A 20,217-nucleotide genomic window follows, 5' to 3' on the forward strand; every position below is an offset into this window, starting at 1 on the left:
AGAATTTCTTCATATCTTGACTGTGGTAGTAGTTACTTGAATCTATATATGGGATAAAATTGTGTGAAACTATACACACATACAAATGAATGCATGTAGAACAATGGCAACTGAATAAGATCTGTAGTCTAGTTAGCAGTATTATACCAGTGTCAATGTCCTGGTTTTCATATTGTACTAACTACAGTTCAATATTGTGGGTCTGGGTCTATGTACTGTATTATAGTTGGGGGAAGCTAGGTGCAGGATACATGGGGCTGTAGTATCCCTTGTCTGCTTGGGGCCAGAAGTCAGAAGTATCTTAGATTTTGGCTTTTTTCAAATTTTGGAATATTTCCAGAATACATACTGGTTGAGCATCCCTGATTCAAAAATTTGAATTCCAATATGTTCCAGTGAGCATTTACTTTGAATGTCATATCAGTGCTCAGAAAGTTTCAAATTTTGGAACATTTTGGATTTTCAGATTAGGGATATTCAACCTGTAGTACATATACATACTATTTTTGCAACTTCCTATGAGTCTAATTATTTAAGAATAAAAGTTTTAGCCAGGTGTAGTGGTGTGATTCTGTAATCCCAGTTACTTGGGAGACTGAGGCAAGAGGATCAATACTTGAGCCCAGGAATTCAAGACCAGCCTGGGCAACATAGCAAGACCTTGTCTCCCAAAAGAAAAAAAAGTAGCGGGGTTAAAAAGCTTATATATTAAACAGTGATACATTTTATTAAGGTATACATATTTTTAATCTTATCCCAAAAGTTACTGAAATTTGAAAAATGAAGTTTGTATTATTTTTTCATTTTTATGTGTACTTTCGTTTTAAGCAATTTATATTATAGAAATTTAATTTTGTATTCTTAGTGTTTCTACAATGTGTTGTCATGGGTCTAATATATTTAGAGCCCATCCCCCCAACTAATTAGCAGAACTGATAATAGAACTGCTCTTATTGAAGTTGCTGTAGCCTTCAGGCTTTAACCCTCCAGCTTTAGTTAAATTAAGCAGGCACAGACCTTTGCTATGGAAACGATACAGAAGCATAACAAACAACTTGGCTTACTTTCTTCTGCGAAGCAGAGGGTGGACTGAAGAGAATATTGATACTGGTGAAAGTTTTTAGAGACTACTGTTAATAGTAGTAGTAATTTATTTATTGCCTACAACATAAATGCTTCTCTGGAAATCAGATGGGATAATAGTCTGATTAGTTTATTTGATCATCCTTTAAAAATCTCTCAGAGAGAAAGGCATAGCCCTATTTTTCTTTTTCTTTTTTTTTTGGGATGGAGTCTCGCTGTGTTGCCCAGGCTAGAGCGCAGTGGCACGATCTTGGCTCACTGCCAGCTCCACCTTCCGGGTTCAGGCCATTCTCCTGCATCAGCCTCCCGAGTAGCTGGGACTACAGGCACCCGCCACCACGCCTGGCTAATTTTTTGTGTTTTTAGTAGAGACGGGGTTTCACCGTGTTAGCCTGGATGGTTTCGATCTCCTGACTTTGTGATCTGCCCGCCTCAGCCTCCCAAAGTGCTGGGGATTACAGGTGCGAGCCACCGTGCCCAGCCGGCATAGCCTTATTTTTCCTACGTTACGGTATTATATATACATCTGCAGCAGATGTTGGTCAAAATATGTGTTATGAAATATATTCCCTTTGAAATCTTATATGTGCGAATACCTTCCTCCAACATCAGTTTATTTTATCAAAGTATAAAAAGCAAGTGGCTTATGACTTTGCCAAGCTGTTATACATGTTAGCCATCTAATATGACTAGGATTCTTTGGTATAGAGTACTTGCCAGTATGTTATTTGATATTTGGATGACTTAGTAGGTAATAGCAAATTGTTTTTTTTTTTTTTTTTTTTTTTTGAGACGGAGTCTCGCACTGCTGCCCAGGCTGGAGTGCTGTGGCCTGATCTCAGCTCACTGCAAGCTCCGCCTCCCGGGTTCACGCCATTCTTCTGCCTCAGCCTCCCGAGTAGCTGGGACTACAGGCGACCGCCACCTCGCCTGGCTAGTTTTTTGTACTTTTTAGTAGAGACGGGGTTTCACCGTGTTAGCCAGGATGGTCTCGATCTCCTGACCTCGTGATCCGCCCGTCTCGGCCTCCCAAAGTGCTGGGATTACAGGCTTGAGCCACCGCGCCCGGCAAAATTTTTTATTTGTGTTCTCTATTTTAGATTTAACTACCTTATTTTGACCAGCTACTTGAACGCCTGTAATCTTCTGTTTTGTTTTGTTTTTTCTTTTTCTGTATAAAAGCAAATTTCAGGCCGGGCGCGGTGGCTCAAGCCTGTAATCCCAGCACTTTGGGAGGCCGAGACGGGCGGATCACGAGGTCAGGAGATCGAGACCATCCTGGCTAATACGGTGAAACCCCGTCTCTACTAAAAAATACAAAAAACTAGCCGGGCGACGAGGCGGGCGCCTGTAGTCCCAGCTACTCGGGAGGCTGAGACAGGAGAATGGCGTGAACCCGGGAGGCGGAGCTTGCAGTGAGCTGAGAGCCGGCCACTGCACTCCAGCCTGGGCGGCAGAGCAAGACTCCGTCTCAAAAAAAAAAAAAAAAAAAAAAGCAAATTTCCTGTAATTCTTTGAAAAATAACGTATTGGCTAACTTCATGAGTTATTTTGCTTCACCAAATTGTACTCTGTTATTCTAAAATTTATTCTTTCAATAATGATTGAATGTGTGTAGTGTGCTAGGCGCTCTGCTAGGCTCTGGAGATAACAAGATAGATACTGTCCTCTTCACAGTACTCACAGGCAAGTGGTAAAGTTGTTGCTATTTATTTCTCCACTAGATGAACAGTTGGTCATGTAGAATAATGTGTTAAATTTGTGATTAAATATGAAAGAGCAACAGGTATTCCAAAAAGGAATGACTAATCACTTAATAGCCATGAATTTGAGGAAGTTGCCTAATCATTGTTAGCTTCAGGTTCTTTAGCTGTGAACTGAAAAAAAAAAAGACATACAGTCCACAGGAGTTTTAGGATGCAATGAACTATAACCACTCTCTACCTTCATTTTTTAACCTCTGGGTATAAATCTGGATGAATCTCATGTGGCATTATTACTTACCCCATCTGCCTCCACATAAACCCAAAGAGTAATGGCTGAAATTTGTTTTTGCACAGATACACATAAAATATATGTTCAAACTTTTCCAATTTCTTTTTAGTTATTGATTATTTAGGATTTATTTATTTATTTATTTAGAGATGGAGTTTCGCTCTTGTTGCCCAGGCTGGAGTGCAATGGCGCGATCTTGGCTCACCACAACCTCCACCTCCCAGAGTTTAAGACCAGCCAGGGGAACCTAGCGAGACTTCTATATCTACAACAACAAAAAATAAGCCAGGTTTGGAGGCACACTCCTGAAGTCCTAGCTACTCTAGAGACTGAAGTGGAAGGATCCTTTGAGCCCAGAAGCTCAGGTTTGTGTTGAGCCATGATTGTGCCATTGCACTCTAGCTTAGGTGACATAGCAAGACCCTGAATCCAAAAAAAAAAGTGATATAATTGACTACATGTATAATTTTAAGAATATCAGTTATAATGCAATACTATTAAGAGGAAAAAATATATAAACTACATTATAGTTGATATGGTTTGGCTATGTCTCTACCCAAAATCTCATCTTGCCCAGTCTTGGGCAGTTTCTTATAGCAGTATGAGAATGGACTAATACAGTAGTTTAAAAGTATGACTGGGCATTGTGGCTCACACCTGTAATCACAGCTACTTGGGTGGCTGAGGCAGGAGGACGTTTGAGTCCAGGAGTTCGAGACCAGCTTGAGCAAAGTAGTGGGACCCCATCTTAAAAAAAAAAAGTTTCAAAGTGAAAAGGCTTGATAATGACTATAGAAGACACAGTGAAGTAGTTGGACACTTACACCTGCACTATCAGTGTGAATGTTGCCAGGTACAAAGGCAGGCGTTTGATCATCACCCTAAATTCCCTGAGTGGCATTACTGACAATGACATGATTTTCTGAAATGATGAGCTCTTTACCTGGTAAGTTGTACTTATGAAAAATTCATGTATGTTAAAACTGCGTCATTTGGGGGTATTAATATATAGTAAGGAGTTCTAAGTTTATAAACATTTTACTTATACATGAATATCTGATGGGATATTCTCAAGTTCTGTAAGATGTACACTATTCACTTTGAAGAACTGTAGTTATCCCATGTATTGAGATAAATTCGAATCTCTGGCCCTTTCTCCTTAAGTACCTATAGTGCACCCCACTTATGTTGGCAACTAAACACATCTTCACAACATTTAAAAAATGCCTCTGCTCTACCACCACCTTCCCCTGCAGAGGGTGATACTGTCCAAGTTAAGAAATACCATTCTAGGCTGGGCACAGTGGCTCACGCCTGTAATCCCAGCACTTTGGGAGGCCGAGGCGGGTGGATCACCAGAGGCCAGGAGTTTGAGACCAGCCTAGCCAACATGGTAAAACTCCGTCTCTACTAAAAATACAAAAATTAGCTGGGTGTGATGGCAGGCACCTGTAATCCCAGCTACTTGGAAGGCTGAGGCAGGAGAATCACTTGAACCTGGGAGGCAGAGGTTCCAGTGAGCCTGGATTGCGCCGCTGCACTGTAGCCTGACAGACAAAGTGAGTGAGGCTGTGTTTCAAAAAAAAAAAAAAAAAGTTAGGGCGCAGTGGCTCATGCCTATAATCCCAGCACTTTGAGAGGCCGAGGTGGACGAATCACTTGAGGTCAGGAGTTCAAGACCAGCCTGGCCAACATGGTGAAACACCGTCTCTACTAAACCCCCCCCCCCCCCCCAAAAAAATTAGCTGGGCATGGTGGTGTGTGCCTGCAGTCCCAGCTATTAGGAAGGCTGAGGCAGGAGAATCGCTTGAACCGGGGAAGTGAATATTGCAGTGAGTCGAGATCATGCCACTGCACTCCAGCCTGGGCAACAGAGTGAGACTGTCTCAAAAAAAAAAAAAAAAAAAAAAAAAAAAAAGTACCATTCTACTGGATGTTAAAGCGTTTGCTAGGAAGAAAAAGAAATACCATTCTAAACCAGGGGTTGTCAAAATATGGCTTTTATAGGCCAAAATGGGCCCTACACCTGGTGTTTTGTTTTTAAAGAGAAAAAACCTTGCTCTGTCGCCCAGGCTGGAGTGTAGTGGTGCAATCATAGCTCACTGCAGCCTTGAACTGGCCTCAGAGGCAGGAATGATCCTCCTGCCTCAGTCTTTCAGGTGGCTGGGACTACAGGTACATGCCTTCACATCTAGCTCTACCTGTTTTTGTACAGCTTGTGATCTAGGAGTGGTTTTTATACATTTTTACATGGTTGGAGGAAAAAAAAGTCAAAAGAATACTATTTTGTTATTTGAAAATTATGTGGAATTCCACACTAAGCATCCATAACGATTGTTTTTCATTTATGTATTGACTGGTTACTTTTGTGTTACAATGACAGAGTAAGGCAGAGAACATAAGTGGCACTCTCATCACTTCACACTACTGCTCAGGGCAGTACAAATCACAGTGATGCAGTTAAAACTCAGTAGTGTTTCAAGTGCCACAAATATTGCTACATTGGGACTTTAAAAAAATAATAATCAGCCGGGCGCGGTGGCTCATGCCTGTAATCCCAGCACTTTGGGAGGCCGAGGCGGGCGGATCACGAGGTCAGGAGATCAAGACCATCCTGGCTAACACGGTGAAACCCCGTCTCTACTAAAAATGCAAAAAATTAGCCGGGCGTGGCGGCGGGCGCCTGTAGTCCCAGCTACTTGGGAGGCTGAGGCAGGAGAATGGCGTGAACCCGGAGGCGGAGCTTGCAGTGAGCCGAGATCGCGCCACTGCACTCCAGCCTGGGCGACTGAGCGAGGCTCAAAAAAAAAAAAAAAAAAAAAGATAATAATAATAATCAGTACATACTCATCATGTCAAGAAAAAGAAGGCAGATATTGAATGTCATTATTTTGAGGCACAGTGGACTGTGTGTTATCTTGTTATCAAATTAGATAGCAGGCTGGGTGCAGTGGCTCACGCCTGTAATCTCAGCACTTTGGGAGACCGAGGCAGGTGGATCACCTGAGGCCAGGAGTTCAAGACCAGCATGGCCAACATGGTGAAACCCCGTCTCTATTAAAAATACAAAAATTTAGCTGGGCATAGTGGCGCACACCTGTACTTGGTGCTACTTGGGAGGCTGAGTCAGGAGAATTGCTTGAACCCAGGAGGGGTTGCAATGAGCCTGGGTGGCACCATTGCACTCCAGCCTGGGTGACAGAGTGAGACTCCATCCCTTCCCCTCCCCCCAAGAAAAAAGTTAGATAGCAAAGCATTGTATTTATTGTGCCATAGCATTATAGCTGGGCTAAAAGCATAATTCACATTTCCATATAGATGTCTCACTCTTACCTCGACTACAGTGTGACCAGCATTGACATCATTAATTTTTTTCCAAAATCAGTGACTTCTTCACATTAGTATTTTTTTAAGAGACAAGGTCTCACACTCTGTCACCCAACCTGGAGTTTAGTGGCATAATCATAGCTCACTGTAACCTTGAACTCCTGGGATCAGGCAACCCTCCCACCTTAGCCTTCCAAAGTAGCTAGGACTACAGGAGCACACCACCATGCTCAGCTAGTGTGTGTGTGTGTGTGTGTGTGTGTGTGTGTGTGTGTGTGTGTGTGTGTGTATGTGTGTGGAGATGGGGGTCTCATTGTGTTGCTGGTCTTGAACTCCTGGCCTCAAGCAGTCCTCCTGCCTCAGCCTCCCAAAGTGTTGAGATTACTGGTGTGAGCCATGATGGTCAGGCCTCTACTTTGTTTGCTAGTGATACCATCATTCTCCTGGGTACTGAAGCTCAGAACTTCTGACTTATTTGATCCCTCTTTTATTCTATGTATAGTTAGTTACAAAAATCTCTTTAGGGCCTTCTAGGAAAGATTTATTGCATTCATCCCTTTCCATTTCTATTTTCTATTTATGATCCTGCCTCTACCCTAGTTTAAACTTTCAGCACACATGATTTTAGTGCTTCAGCTCTCTCAACTTGTTTCCATGATTTCATCCTTTCTCTTTCATAGAGCCTTAATTGTTTTTTTATCATATGCTTACCTGAAGCTCCTGAAAGGGCAGGAATTTATTCTTAATATAGGATGTAGGCAAGCACAAGATAAGGAGACAGATACGATATTTTAAATATTGTAGTCTCCTCTGAGGGAACTGACCTTTATGTATTTGAATCAAGTCAAGTAGCATGAAGATCAGAGGGAATGATATTTCAGAGAGATAAAATATTTAGTGTGAAAGCCCTGACATTAGGAATGAGCTTGAGTGGTTCATGCAATAAGGCCAGTAAGGCTAGAGCAGACTGTGGAAGGGAGGGAGTAGGCAAAGATAAGGCCAACAATTTAGCCAGGGCCCTAATCACCTTATGCTGTGTAAACCGTCATAGGGAATTTGAATTAGTTCTAAATGTGAAGGGAAGCCATTAGAGAGTTCTGAGCAGGGGAATCAAAGTTATCCAATTCATGTTAACAAGTTTATTCTGACTCTTGGATAGAGAATGGGCTATAGGGCAACAAGTGGGAAGACAGAGCAGTTATAAGGCTATTGCAATAGTCCAGGCTTTAATTGCTTCTTTATAAATGTTACAGGACTGAAAAATATCCTGGGCAAAATTATATTACCTAATAATAGACAAAAGTCTTAATGTCTTCTTCTGGGTACAGGGAGGATAACCAATAAATTATGAAGTTGCCTGGCTACAAATTCCACTGTAAAGCCAAGACTGGGCAAGTGGAGGGGAATAAAACTCACCTGTAAGACTCCACCAAATACAAGAAGGCTACCATACCAAGGAGGAGGCGTGGCAGGAGAACTAAGACCCCCTCTCTTCATAGTTTTACCTGCTGAAGGCAGAAACCCTTAGGCACTTAGGCTCTCATTTACAAAGACTGGAGTATTATCAGGAGAGCTGAAAGAAATCTCTCCAAGCCAATCTCAAAAGACCCAAGATCTAGTAACAAAGCTGAAGAGATACCCTGAGGCTCAGAAACAAAGAGCAAGACTGAAAAGACTGAAGAGTGTAGAGAAATCCTCATAGATTAAAAAATCAGCAGCCAGGTGGTAAATCAGAGGAAGGTCTTCCAACAGTTTCAAGGATCGGAGACTTGGTTGTGAAGCATAGGTAGATCTCTGGAATCTTGCCAGCTCTCAGATTCCATGCCAGGCAAAAGAGAGAGACATTCCACCTGCCAGGCCTTTGAAGCCAATGCTATACTGAATCAGACTATAGCATCAGTTCAAGTCCAGACACAGTTTAAGAACTGTGACCTTACAAAAGAAATAGCATGCTCCTTTCTGGAGTAAATATTTTCTGCTTGAGTCTCTAGACTTTTTTATACTAAAGGTCCATTAAAACAATAAACAACTGTTGTGCCCCAGTCCTTTAATTCCCCAAAGAAGACCGCCAGAATCCGAGGTCAAAGCCAAACGGCAAGGATCTTTAATACAAGTTCGAACCTGGACTCCCGACCAAAAACTGTTCGAGAGCCCCCGGCTGGGTCTGAGACAGCGTTATATAGTCAGCAGTAAACAGGCACAGAGTCACAGGGGATTTTTATGCAATACAGGTTTGGGATTGGCTGATATTTGAACAAGGCGATTTGGCCGTTTATGATTGGTTCCCGCCTTCTGGGAGTTTCAGTTACTCTTTCAAACACTCATGACCTTTATCAGGGGACTCTCCAGGTGGTGTTTTTCCAAAGTTGAGATATATGGAGGAATGTGTTTGTGTTTGTGCTGGGCTCAGGAAGTTGGGATATGTGGAGGAATGTGTTTGTGCTGGGCCCAGGGCTGAGGAATGTGTGAATGTGTTTGTGTTTGATCTCTTTCATTCCCCCCTTTCTCAGGAGACTGAGGGTCCAATCTTGGATCCCTATAAGGTTATCTCTGCTTCTTCTGCGCCCCTGAGGTCTAGGGGTTGATATTGGGTGCGGAGAACCATAAGTTGGATGGTGTTGAACCTTTCTCTAACAAATAACAATATTTTATTAATAACGCATGGTCCTATTGTGAGCAAGAGGGTTATCAGTGGCCCAATGAAGGGGGCTAGGAGAGAGAACATGGAAGAGTTCCACCAGTTATTAGCGGCTGAGGCAAACTGCTGCCTCTTCATTTCTAGGCTTAACTTGTGTAACTGTTGTACCCGACTTTCCACTAGCCCCGACTCATTTATATAAAAACAGCACTCTTCTTTGAGGAACATACAGGTGCCTCCTTTTTCAGCGGTGAGTAAATCTAAAGCTGTCCGATTTTGGAGGGTTACTTGTGCTAGAGAGGTGAGTTGCCGCTGGAGGGAGGCAAGGGATTCAGCCGACGCTTCCATTGCGACAGAGAATTGCTGGAACAGCTTGTCATTTTCCCCTATTGAGTGGCCTAGTGCCCCCCCCGCCAACCCAGCTGCGATAAGGGATGTGGAAAGGGAGATTCCAGCGACAAGGGGTAGGAACACTGCCCGTTTATGTCTAAGGGCCTCGTCAAAGATGGCACCTGTCCAGCCCAGGAACTCAGCTGGTGTCAGTAAAGTTAGCCGGGGGACCAGAGTGACAGGGAGGCATATCCGTCCGTCAGGAGACTCCCCAGACAAATTTTTAAACAGTGTACCATTGCACCAGAAAAATATGCCAGGTGGGGCATACAACGGGGTACTAGGGAGGGCAGCTGTATGGTTACAGAGACTGGAGTTGGTAGCCGAATAGCGGTAGGGGAGCTTTTTTTGGTTCGGATTACGGTATAGGAGGACATTGGACACCGGAGCAGCAGACGAGGGTTTTACAGTTTGGTTGCTGGGTGAGGTAGACAGGGGGACAGCAGTTAGTGGCGGACGCCCTAGAGCTGCACACATAAAGCAAGAAGACAAGTCACCTAGGCCCGTAAGGTTGGCGACCATTAGCCCCTCCTGCAGTAGGGTTAGCCACGAAAAGGGACGTAGGTCCTGTTAAGTTTTTCTTCCTGTTGGTGGATGTTTTTGTGGACTAGGGACTGGACTTGGACTAGGCTGCGCCACAGATATAAGTGACTACTGGGCCAAGTACTGGTGGAGGAATAGTAGACAGCCCCATGCTGTGGCGAGGTCCACCGGGAATCCCATGGGTCTTTAATTATCCAAGTATAGGTGCCTGCACCGTGATAGAAGTTCCACCCGGTTTGTGTCCACTCTCTGACCGAGTGGGTTTTACAGTAGCTATAGGGGCATCCTGCACTCATTCGCTTCCAATAATTTTTACAGTTGTGTTGGGCCTGATCAAATTCGAAGCAGATCTTGGGTAATGCCGGTTTGGCAACCTGAAACCCAGTGAAGTTGAGGTAAATTGGGGTACTACATCCAGGGGGGGGGCAGTCTGCACTAGCTAGCAATTTGCCAGCTTGGGGGGTTTCTCCTGGGTGGGTTTGGTTCTCATAGAGCCAGAACCTCCAAACAAAGGGGTTAGTAGCTGGATTTGCAGTGAGCGGGGAGGATAGGCGCAGGAGGCACAAAGTCACAAAGAAAGCTAACATAGTTACAGTGGGTTGCGGCGCCGGCGCAGTGTCAGCTTCAAAGGATTGTCCTTAGTTCGATCTATTGTCCAAGTATCCGCAGTCCCTGGCGTCTCTACGCCTTGCTGGAGGAGATCTGCCACTGGGTTCACCGGCCTGACGTAGGTGTGATGGATCCACGACGCGATGCCCTCAACCTTGAGAGCGGTAGGGGTGGTTAGGAGCACCTGGAATGGTCCTTTCCACCGTGGCTCTAAGTTTTCTTGCCGATGCCGCTTGACCAAGACCCAATCTCCTGGTTGATGTGAATGAGGTGTAGGCGAGGGTCCAGACTCATACAATTCTCGCAGTCGAGGCCACACTTCCTCCTGGACTCTCTGTAGAGCTTGCAGGGAAAATAAGAACTCAGAAACACTTTCTAAGTCTGGGTTTAACAGGTCACTTTTTAAGCTGGGAATTATAGGTGGGGGGTGACCATACATGATCTCATATGGGGTAAGTTTTAACCTATAGGGGGTGTTACGAGCCCTAAACAGAGCGTAGGGGAGTAAGACTACCCAATTAGCGCCAGTCTCCATGGTCAATTTCATTAAGGTCTCTTTTAGGGTCCGATTCATTCTTTCTACCTGTCCTGAACTTTGGGGTCGGTAAGCACAATGTAATTTGCAATCAGCCCCAAGGATGGAAGCCAGGTCCTGACTTACCTTAGTGACGAAAGCCGGTCCATTGTCAGACCCTATCTGGACAGGAAAGCCATACCTGGGGAGGATTTCTTCTAAAATTTTCTTTACAACAACCTGTACAGTCTCGCGTTTGGTTGGGAATGCCCCAGTCCATCCTGAAAAAGTATCTATGAAGACTAATAAGTATCGGTACCCATATTTACCTGGTTTAACCTCAGTGAAATCCACTTCCCAATAGACTCCAGGCCTGGTCCCTCTTAACCTCGTCCCAACAGTTTGGGACTGACTATAAGCATTGTTGAGTAGACAAACCTTGCAGTTTGCAGCTATCTTGCCGGCCTTTTCAGCCACATGCCTAATTTTAAGCTTGGTGTGTCTGATTAAGTCTATCATCCTTTGGGCCCCCAAGTGAGTGGACCTGTGGATACGTTCTAGCACTTGCTGTCCCAGCCTCTCAGGTAGGACGATGTTGCCACATGTATCTGTCCACCATCCATCTCGAATCTGTTTCATTGGGACCTTGTCTATCCACCGTAGGTCTTCTTCTGAGTATTCAGGGTTATAGGGTAAATCTCGAGATCCTGGGTCAGGGAGTTGGAGTGCAAGGAGCCGATCGAGAGCTTTTGCAATTTCTTTGGCAGTGGAGTCAGCTAGGTTATTGCCCCGGGCGACTGGACTGACTGGTTTCTGGTGTCCTGGGCAATGCACGATGGCCAGTTTCTTTGGCCTCCACAGGGCTGCTAGTAAATCAAGGATTTCTTTTTTATTTCTAATGTCCTTTCCTTCTGCTGTGAGCAAACCTCTTTCCCTGTAAATAGCCCCGTGCACATGTGCTGTGGCAAAAGCATACCGGCTGTCAGTGTAAACTGTCAGCTTGTGGTTTGCTCCTAATGTAAGGGCCTGGGTGAGTGCTATAAGCTCGGCTTTTTGTGCCGACGTCCCAGGGGGTAATGGCTCGGCCCAAATTACCTCAGTTTCCGAAGTTACTGCCGCTCCTGCATACCTCTGTCCTTGGTGGACAAAACTGCTTCCATCAGTGAACCAGATGAGATCGGCGTCGGGTAGTGGGTGGTCTTGTAGGTCTTCCCTGACTCCGTGTACCTGGGCCGGTATCTCGGAGCAGTCATGGAACGGGGTTTCTAAGTCTGGATTTGGCAATAGTGTCGCTGGGTTTAGGGTCGTTGGGGGCAGGAAAGTTATCCTGAGGGGGTTTAGCAGTAGCCCCTGGTAGTGGGTGAGCCGGGCATTGCTAATCCGTCGATCAGGCGGCTGTCTGAGAACGCCTTCAATGGCATGTGGAGTAGTGACCTGTAGCTCCTGTCCCATGATAAGCTTATCAGCATCCTGCACCATCAGGGCGGTTGCCGCGATTATTCGGAGGCAGGGCGGCCATCCTGCGGCTACGGGGTCCAATCTTTTTGACAGGTAGGCAACTGGCCTCCGCCAGGGGCCTAAATACTGAGTTAATACCACTTTGGCAACGCCCCTGCTTTCGTCCACGTATAAGTGGAAGGGCTTGGAGACATCAGGGAGTCCCAGCGCGGGGGCTGATAACAGAGCGGTTTTGATCTGTTGGAAGGCCAACTCAGCCTCTTCCGTCCAATTGAAGGGCTGCTGTTCCTTTGTTGCCTGGTATAGGGGCTTGGCTAACTCTGCGAACCCGGGTATCCATAACCTACAGAACCCTGCCGACCCCAGGAATTCTCTTACTTGTCGCGTTGATTGGGGTCTAGGGATACGTAGGACTGTCTCTTTCCGGGCACTGGTTAACCAACGTTGCCCCCCCTTTTAACAGGTATCCCAGATAGGTTAGCTCTGATTTGCAGATTTGAGCCTTTTTTGCTGAGGCCCGGTAGCCTAGCTTCCCCAAAGTCTTTAGGAGGTCTTCGGTTCCTTGAACACAGGCTTCTGGGGATTTGGCCGCTACTAAAAGATCATCAACATACTGCAAAAGAGTTATTTCAGGGTGTTGCCGTCGGTACTCACCCAGATCTTCGTGGAGGGCTTCGTCGAACAGGGTTGGCGAGTTCTTGAATCCATGTGGCAATCTGGTCCGTGTTAGCTGGCCGTTTATACCCCTCTCGGGGTCTGTCCATTCAAATGCAAAAAGCTCTTGACTTTTGGGAGCCAAGGGTAGGCTGAAAAAAGCATCTTTTAAATCAAGGACAGTATACCACTGTTTTTCAGGGTTCAAAGTACTTAAGAGGGTATATGGGTTGGGTACGGTGGGGTGTATGTCCATGACTCTTTTGCTGACTTCTCTTAAATCTTTCACCGGCCTGTGGTCTTTACTATTAGGTTTATGGACAGGTAACAACGGAGTGTTCCACGGTGAGTGGCAGGCGCGTAGAACTCCTTGGTCTAGAAGCTGGCGGATGTGGGGCGTAATTCCCTCTTTGGCCTCTAGGGGCATTGGGTACTGCCGAACCGGGTCTGTCCCAGGCTTAATTTCAACAAATATGGCGGGGCGGTGTTTTGCCAGCCCTAAACCCCCGGTTTCTGCCCATGTTTCAGGGAAACGCTGGAGCCAGGAGTTGATATCTTGATCAGGAGGCACTTGCTCCTGATGGAGTCTATATTCATCCTCCAAGGTGATAGTGAGGATGGATATTGGCTTGTTTTGAGAGTCAGTCACTTTGGGACCCCCTGACTGGAAGTGAATTTGGGCTCCCATTTTTGTTAATAGATCCCTCCCCAACAAGGGGCAAGGGCTCTCGGGAATAACTAGGAAGGAGTGAGACACCCTTCCTGTTCCCAAGTCTACGGTCCTCTGAGTTGTCCAAGGATATTTTTTAATTCCTGTGGCTCCTTGTACCCAAGATAAATTTTTAGACAGTTTTCCATACGGCTTGGTCAAAACTGAGTGTTGCGCCCCAGTATCGACCAAGAAGTGGACTGGGGACCCCTCCACTTGTAGAGTTACCCTGGGTTCGGGGAGGGGTTCCGAACCCCGTTCCCCCTAGTCGGAATCCTGGGTAACAAGTATGGGGGTAGGTTTTCGCAACCCTGAGTCCGACTGCCTCTTTTTCTTTGGGCAGTCTTTAATCCAGTGGCCATGTTCTTTACAGTAAGCACACTGATCTTTTTCTAACTTTTGCTTAGGGCCTTGTGCTTGTTTTTTCCTTTGGTTTTTCTCTGTTGGAGGGAAGGCAGCCACCAGGACCCTGGTCATCTCTTTGGTAGCTTTTAACTGCCTTTCTTCTGGGGCATCCCTATTGTTGTATACCTTACTGGCAATGCGGAAGAGATCCTGCACCTGTTTTCCTTCTAAATCTTCTAGTTTTTGTAACTTTTTCTTAATATCTAGTGCTGCCTGATTTACAAAGGACATCACTACCGCTGCCTGATTCTCAGGTGCTTCTGGGTCCATAGGGGTAAACTGTCTGAAAGTTTCCATCAACCTTTCTAGATAAACGGTAGGGCTTTCTGTCTTTCCCTGCAACACAGAATACACTTTAGCTAAATTAGTGGGCTTGCGAGCTGCCGCCCGGAGACCTGCCATTAGAGTCTGGCGGTAAATGAGCAGTCGTCCCCTACCTTCTGCGGTGTTGTAATCCCATCTAGGTCTGGTCAGAGGGAAGGCTGCATTGATGAGGTCAGGATTGGGGGTCGGTTGGCCGTCATCTCCGGGAACCAGTTTTCTGGCCTCAACCTGTATCCTTTCTCCTTCTTCCGTCGTGAATAGAATCGGAGGAGTTGCTGACAGTCGTCCCAAGTAGGCTGATGGGTAAACATAACACTGTCTAATAATGATGTTAGGTCCTTAGGGTTGTCTGAGAACCGGGCATTCTGGGATTTCCAATTATACAGATCACTAGTGGAGAAGGGCCAATACTGGAGGCGGGAGAGCCCAGTATCATCGGGGGGTCCTATTTCCCTGAGGGGTAGCGCTGTAGTGGAGTCGGGGGGCCGCGAAGCCTGTTCGCGTTGGGCACGGCCGCGCGTCCGTCCCGCCGGCCCCCCAGGACTGCTTTCGCTTCCCACTACTGCCGGTGCTGCCGCGGCTTCTTGGTTTTCGCGTTCTCTCGGGGAAGCAGCCGGCGGAGCCTGGAGCTGAGGGCCGGGGTGTGTGTAAGGCGGGGGTTCTAACGGCAGGGGGTCTTGGCTGTCAGACAACACAGGGGCAGGAGGGGCAGATGGGATCTTTTGTCTCTGGGAATTTTCCGCAGGCTGCGTGACTAACGCCTTACAGGGCTCAGGGGCTAGCACGAAAGGGATCAGCCAAGGTAGCGGATCTTCCACAAGGTCTTGCCATACCAAGATGTAGGGGATCTGATCAGGATGCCCCGAACGTCCTGGTAGGAAAATTTTAGTTTTGACCTTAGTGATAATAGGGAGGCAAAATGTTCCCTCGGGAGGCCACCCTACGCCGAAAGCGGGCCATTCTGAGCGGCAGAAAGTTATCAATTTCCCTTTCTTTAGCTCTACACTAAGGTCATAGCCCCTAGCTTTGACATCTTTAAAGTTATTTAAGAGGAGAGAGAGTGGAGTACTCTGGGCGCCGCCCATTTCAGGAACCCCTGGAGGTAGAGAAAGGGATACAGAGAAATATCAGCAACAGGATTTGAAGTAACTTTTGTCTCGTCCAGTGGCTCCTGAAAAGTGAAAGTGAGTTCTAAACAAGTAACAGTCAGTTTACAACAGCAACAACAGACAACAGTTCCGCAAGCGCGTCTCGGGTTTAATTCCCGATCAGATTCAGACGGGCCAACAGAATACAGAGGCCCCCGATGGGCACCGGAGGACGTCTCCTACCGGTCCCTGGTGGCTGTCTTATAGCGCGTCCGCCAAGACTGTGCCAACCTCAGTACAGATCCTGCGGGATTTCTTAGACAAAGACGAACAGAGACAAAGCCGGCTCACTTACTGATCAGTGATGATCCGTTGACCTGGGGTCTGGTGGGCTTGGGGGAAATCCCGGACGAGCCCCCAGATGTTGTGCCCCAGTCCTTTAATTCCCCAAAGAAGACCACCAGAATCCGAGGTCAAAGCCAAACGGCAAGGATCTTTAATACAAGTTCGAACCTGGACTCCCGACCAAAAACTGTTCGAGAGCCCCCGGCTGGGTCTGAGACAGCGTTATATAGTCAGCAGTAAACAGGCACAGAGTCACAGGGGATTTTTATGCAATACAGGTTTGGGATTGGCTGATATTTGAACAAGGCAATTTGGCCGTTTATGATTGGTTCCCGCCTTCTGGGAGTTTCAGTTACTCTTTCAAACACTCATGACCTTTATCAGGGGACTCTCCAGGTGGTGTTTTTCCAAAGTTGAGATATATGGAGGAATGTGTTTGTGTTTGTGCTGGGCTCAGGAAGTTGGGATATGTGGAGGAATGTGTTTGTGCTGGGCCCAGGGCTGAGGAATGTGTGAATGTGTTTGTGTTTGATCTGTTTCACAACCACACACACACACACACGAAAATGTGGCCCACATTAAAGAGAGAAAACACTCAATGGTAGCAGACTGAGAGAAGGCTTAGATTAGATATTGGAAAGAGACTTTGGAATTACTATAATAGAACTCCTAAATTACCTTGAGGAAAAGGTGGGCTCTGTATACATGAAGAGATGGAAGAATTTCAGTAGGGCAGGGACAGTTTTTTTTTTTTTTTTAGTCAAATGGATTGGTTGGGCATGGTGGCTCACGGCTGTAATCCCAGCACTTTGGGAGGCCGAGGCAGGTGGATCGCCTGAGGTCAGAAGTTTGAGACCAGCCTGGCCAACATGGTGAAACTGCGTCTCTACTAAAAATATAAGAATTAGCCGAGTGTGGTGGCAGGCATCTGTAATCCCAGCTTCTTGGGAGGCTGAGGCAGGATAATCGCTTGAACCCGGGAGGTGGAGGTTGCAGTGAGCCAAGATCGTGTCACTGCACTCCAGCCTATGGGACAAGAGCGAGACTCAAAAACAACAACAAACAAATGGATAATGTTGGGGACAAAGATACAAGAGAAGAAAACTGCAAACCAATATCCTTCATGGATATACATGCGACAGTCTTCAACAAAATGCTCAGCAACCAAATCCAACAGCACACTACAAAAGATTATACACCATGATCAAGTGGGATCTGTCCCAGGAAAGCAAGAGTGGTTCAACATATGAAAATTAATTTATGTAATAAACCACATAGTAGAATGAAGGGAAAAACCATGTGGTCATCTCAGTTGATAGAGAAAAAAACCTTTGACAAAACTCAGCAGCCTTTCATGATTTAAAAAAAACCAAAACAGCCAGGCGCAGTGGCTCATGAGTGCCTGTAATCCCAAGCACTTTGGGAGGCCAAGGCGGGCGGATCACCTGAGGTCAGGAGTTCAAGATTGGCCTGGCCAACATGGTGAAACCCCGTCTCTACTAAAAATACAAAAATTAGCTGGGCATGGTGGTGGGCGCCTGTAATCCCAGCTACTCCAGGAGGCTGAGGCAGGAAAATCGCTTGAACCCAGGAGGTGGAGGTTGCAGTGAGCCGAGGTCGCACCACTGTACTCCAGCCTGGGTAACAGCGAGACTCTGTCTCAAAAAAAGAAAGGCAAAACAGCAAACTGGGAGTAGAGGGGAATTTAGTATGATCAAGGGGATTCTTGAAAAACCCACAGCTAACATCATACTTAATGGTTAAAGACTGAAAGGTTTCCCTCTAATGTCAGGAACAAGACAAGGATGCTTGCTTTCACTACTGCAATTCAGCCTTATGCTATAAGTCCTAGCCAGAGCAATTAGGCAATAAAAAAGAAAAAGAAAAGACATAGAAAACAAAGACACAGACACATTCTCTCTCTCTCTCTCTCTCTCTGTCTGCCTCTGTCTCTGTCTCTCTCTCTCTCTGCCTGTGTCTCTCTCTCTCTCCCTCTCCCTCCCCACTTCTCTCCCCCTCTCTCCCCCTCTCTCTCTCTCCCTCTGTCTCTCTCCCTCTCTCCCTCTCTCCCTCTCTCCCTCTCTCCCTCTCTCCCTCTCTGTCTCTCTGTTTCTCTCTCCCCTGAAGATTATTGAAATTGTTTGCTTAAGTAGGCATTTAACTGGGTTGGAGTCAGCCTGGAAAACTTGTCTCCCTGAGGTTGGTGGCAGCTCAAAATCTCATTTCAGTTTTAGCCTTAGCTAGGCTGCTTGGGGTCTGTCCTGTTTGATCATGTTTAAGAAGTCAGCCAAAGAAAGGTTTGGGCAGAGTTTCTATGTATAGCTTGGAGCTCCCTGCCTCTGACTCCTTTCTGGGGTTTCCTTATCACTTTCCAGAGGCTTTGGTCTGTAGGTTTGTTTTTTTCTGTTTTTTTTTTTTTTGTTGTTGTTGTTGTTTGTTTGTTTTGTTTTGTGTGTGTGTGTGTGTGTGTCTTTTTTTTTTTTTTTTTTTTTTTTGAGATGGAGTCTTGCTCTGTCACCCAGGCTATAGTGCAGTGGTTCAATCTCGGCTCACTGCAACCTCCACCTCCCGGGTTCGCAGTTCTCCTGCCTCAGCCTCCCAAGTAGCTGGGACTACAGGTGCATGCCACCATGCCTGGCTAATTTTTTGTATTTTTAGTAGAGACAGGGTTTCACTGTGTTAGGATGGTCTTGATCTCCTGACCTCATGATCCACCCGCCTCGGCCTCCCAAAGTGCTGGGATTACAGGCGTGAACCACCGCGCCTGGCCACGGGCTATAGGTTTTTTATGGAAGTTTTAGCTGGTCTGTAAGGCATGGACTATGGCTTTTTCTCAGGTTAAAAGCCATAAAAACAGGAAACATGCCCTTTGTAATAACACATATGTTATAACGTATATGTTTCAACTCGCCTCCAGTATCTGCTTGTTTTTGGTTGCTCTCAATGAGGTCATTCTTTATGTTTTTTCCAGTTTATAGTTGTTATCTGCAGGAAGATGGGTCAAGTCGGTGCTACTCAGCCATCCATGTCTCCCTAAGTGCTATTTGTATACATCTTCAGGTTCTATTTCTTTTAACTGCCTGCTTTCTTGTGATCACTGTTATTGCCTCCAGCAGCTCTCCCATGTCAGTCTAATATAATTAACCTTAGCAGTAGTGAAGGATACCAAGGAAAGTCAGTTAGCCCAGGCCTGTTAAGTCAGTTGAAATTGTAAGTTTATAATATATGCAATGGGGTTTTCAGACTCTTTCTACTAAAAGTGCCTCGGATTTAACAGTCTGTTAGAGGACCTTCCCATATACCCAAATCTTTAGGTCCAGTCTGAATGGTTAATGTTGCCCAGAGTGCAGAATCAGTATTTCTTTTGTGTTTTCTACAGCAGAGTCAGAAAGCTTTGTACAATTTTGGTCTATCTAGATACTTATCTTAAAAAAAAAAAAAAAAACCCACATCCCTTTATATAACATATCCAATGTTTTATTTCTTAAACAAATTTGGAAATTTGGAGGGCTGCTCACTGGTTACTTTTGGTTGTATTTTTTGAAATAATATTTTGTGTATCAATAGTATATGATAGAGATATAATAGACTTACTATTGTTGGCTTATTGTAAAATGCAAATGGATAATGAATTGTGCTTTTCTGTGTTTCTTCTTCCTGATTAGCTCCTGGGCTATAACGAAAAGCCGATAAATCTACAAATGTTTATTGGGACAGCAGATGATCGATATTTACGACCTCATGCATTTTACCAGGTGCATCGAATCACTGGGAAGACAGTCGCTACTGCAAGCCAAGAGATAATAATTGCCAGTACAAAAGTTCTGGAAATTCCACTTCTTCCTGAAAACAATATGTCAGCCAGGTATTTTGAAATATACCTAAAATGTGCAGTTCTTTTTTTCTCTATACTTTCAGAAAAAAATGTAAATATGTTTTTGAATATAAATATAAAATATTGTTCTAATGGTATTACATAAATAATGTACATTTAGTATATTTTCTAAGAGTGGTAGCATATTTCCAGAAGGAAAATTCAATTCAGTAAGTGTTTCTATACTATATACTACCAGGCGAGCCATTATCCTAGGTGAGAGGGATATAAATACTGTATCTGGATTTTCATCAAATGGCT

The 20,217-nt window shown here is 45.4% G+C and overlaps 1 protein-coding gene across 5 annotated transcripts in view; it reads left to right on the top strand.

Moving 5' to 3' along the window:
* NFATC3 (nuclear factor of activated T cells 3) overlaps positions 1–20,217 on the top strand; it is a 162,908-nt gene that overhangs the window by 70,787 nt on the left and 71,904 nt on the right. For all 5 annotated transcript variants that reach the window (XM_010355051.2, XM_010355052.2, XM_030924648.1 and 2 more), the window contains exon 4: positions 19,748–19,947. In XM_010355051.2, the coding sequence (XP_010353353.1) occupies positions 19,748–19,947 (200 nt within the window). The remainder of the gene's footprint in view (positions 1–19,747; positions 19,948–20,217) is intronic.

The sequence above is a fragment of the Rhinopithecus roxellana genome, chromosome 20 (genome assembly GCF_007565055.1).
Source record: "Rhinopithecus roxellana isolate Shanxi Qingling chromosome 20, ASM756505v1, whole genome shotgun sequence".
Taxonomy (NCBI): domain Eukaryota; kingdom Metazoa; phylum Chordata; class Mammalia; order Primates; family Cercopithecidae; genus Rhinopithecus; species Rhinopithecus roxellana.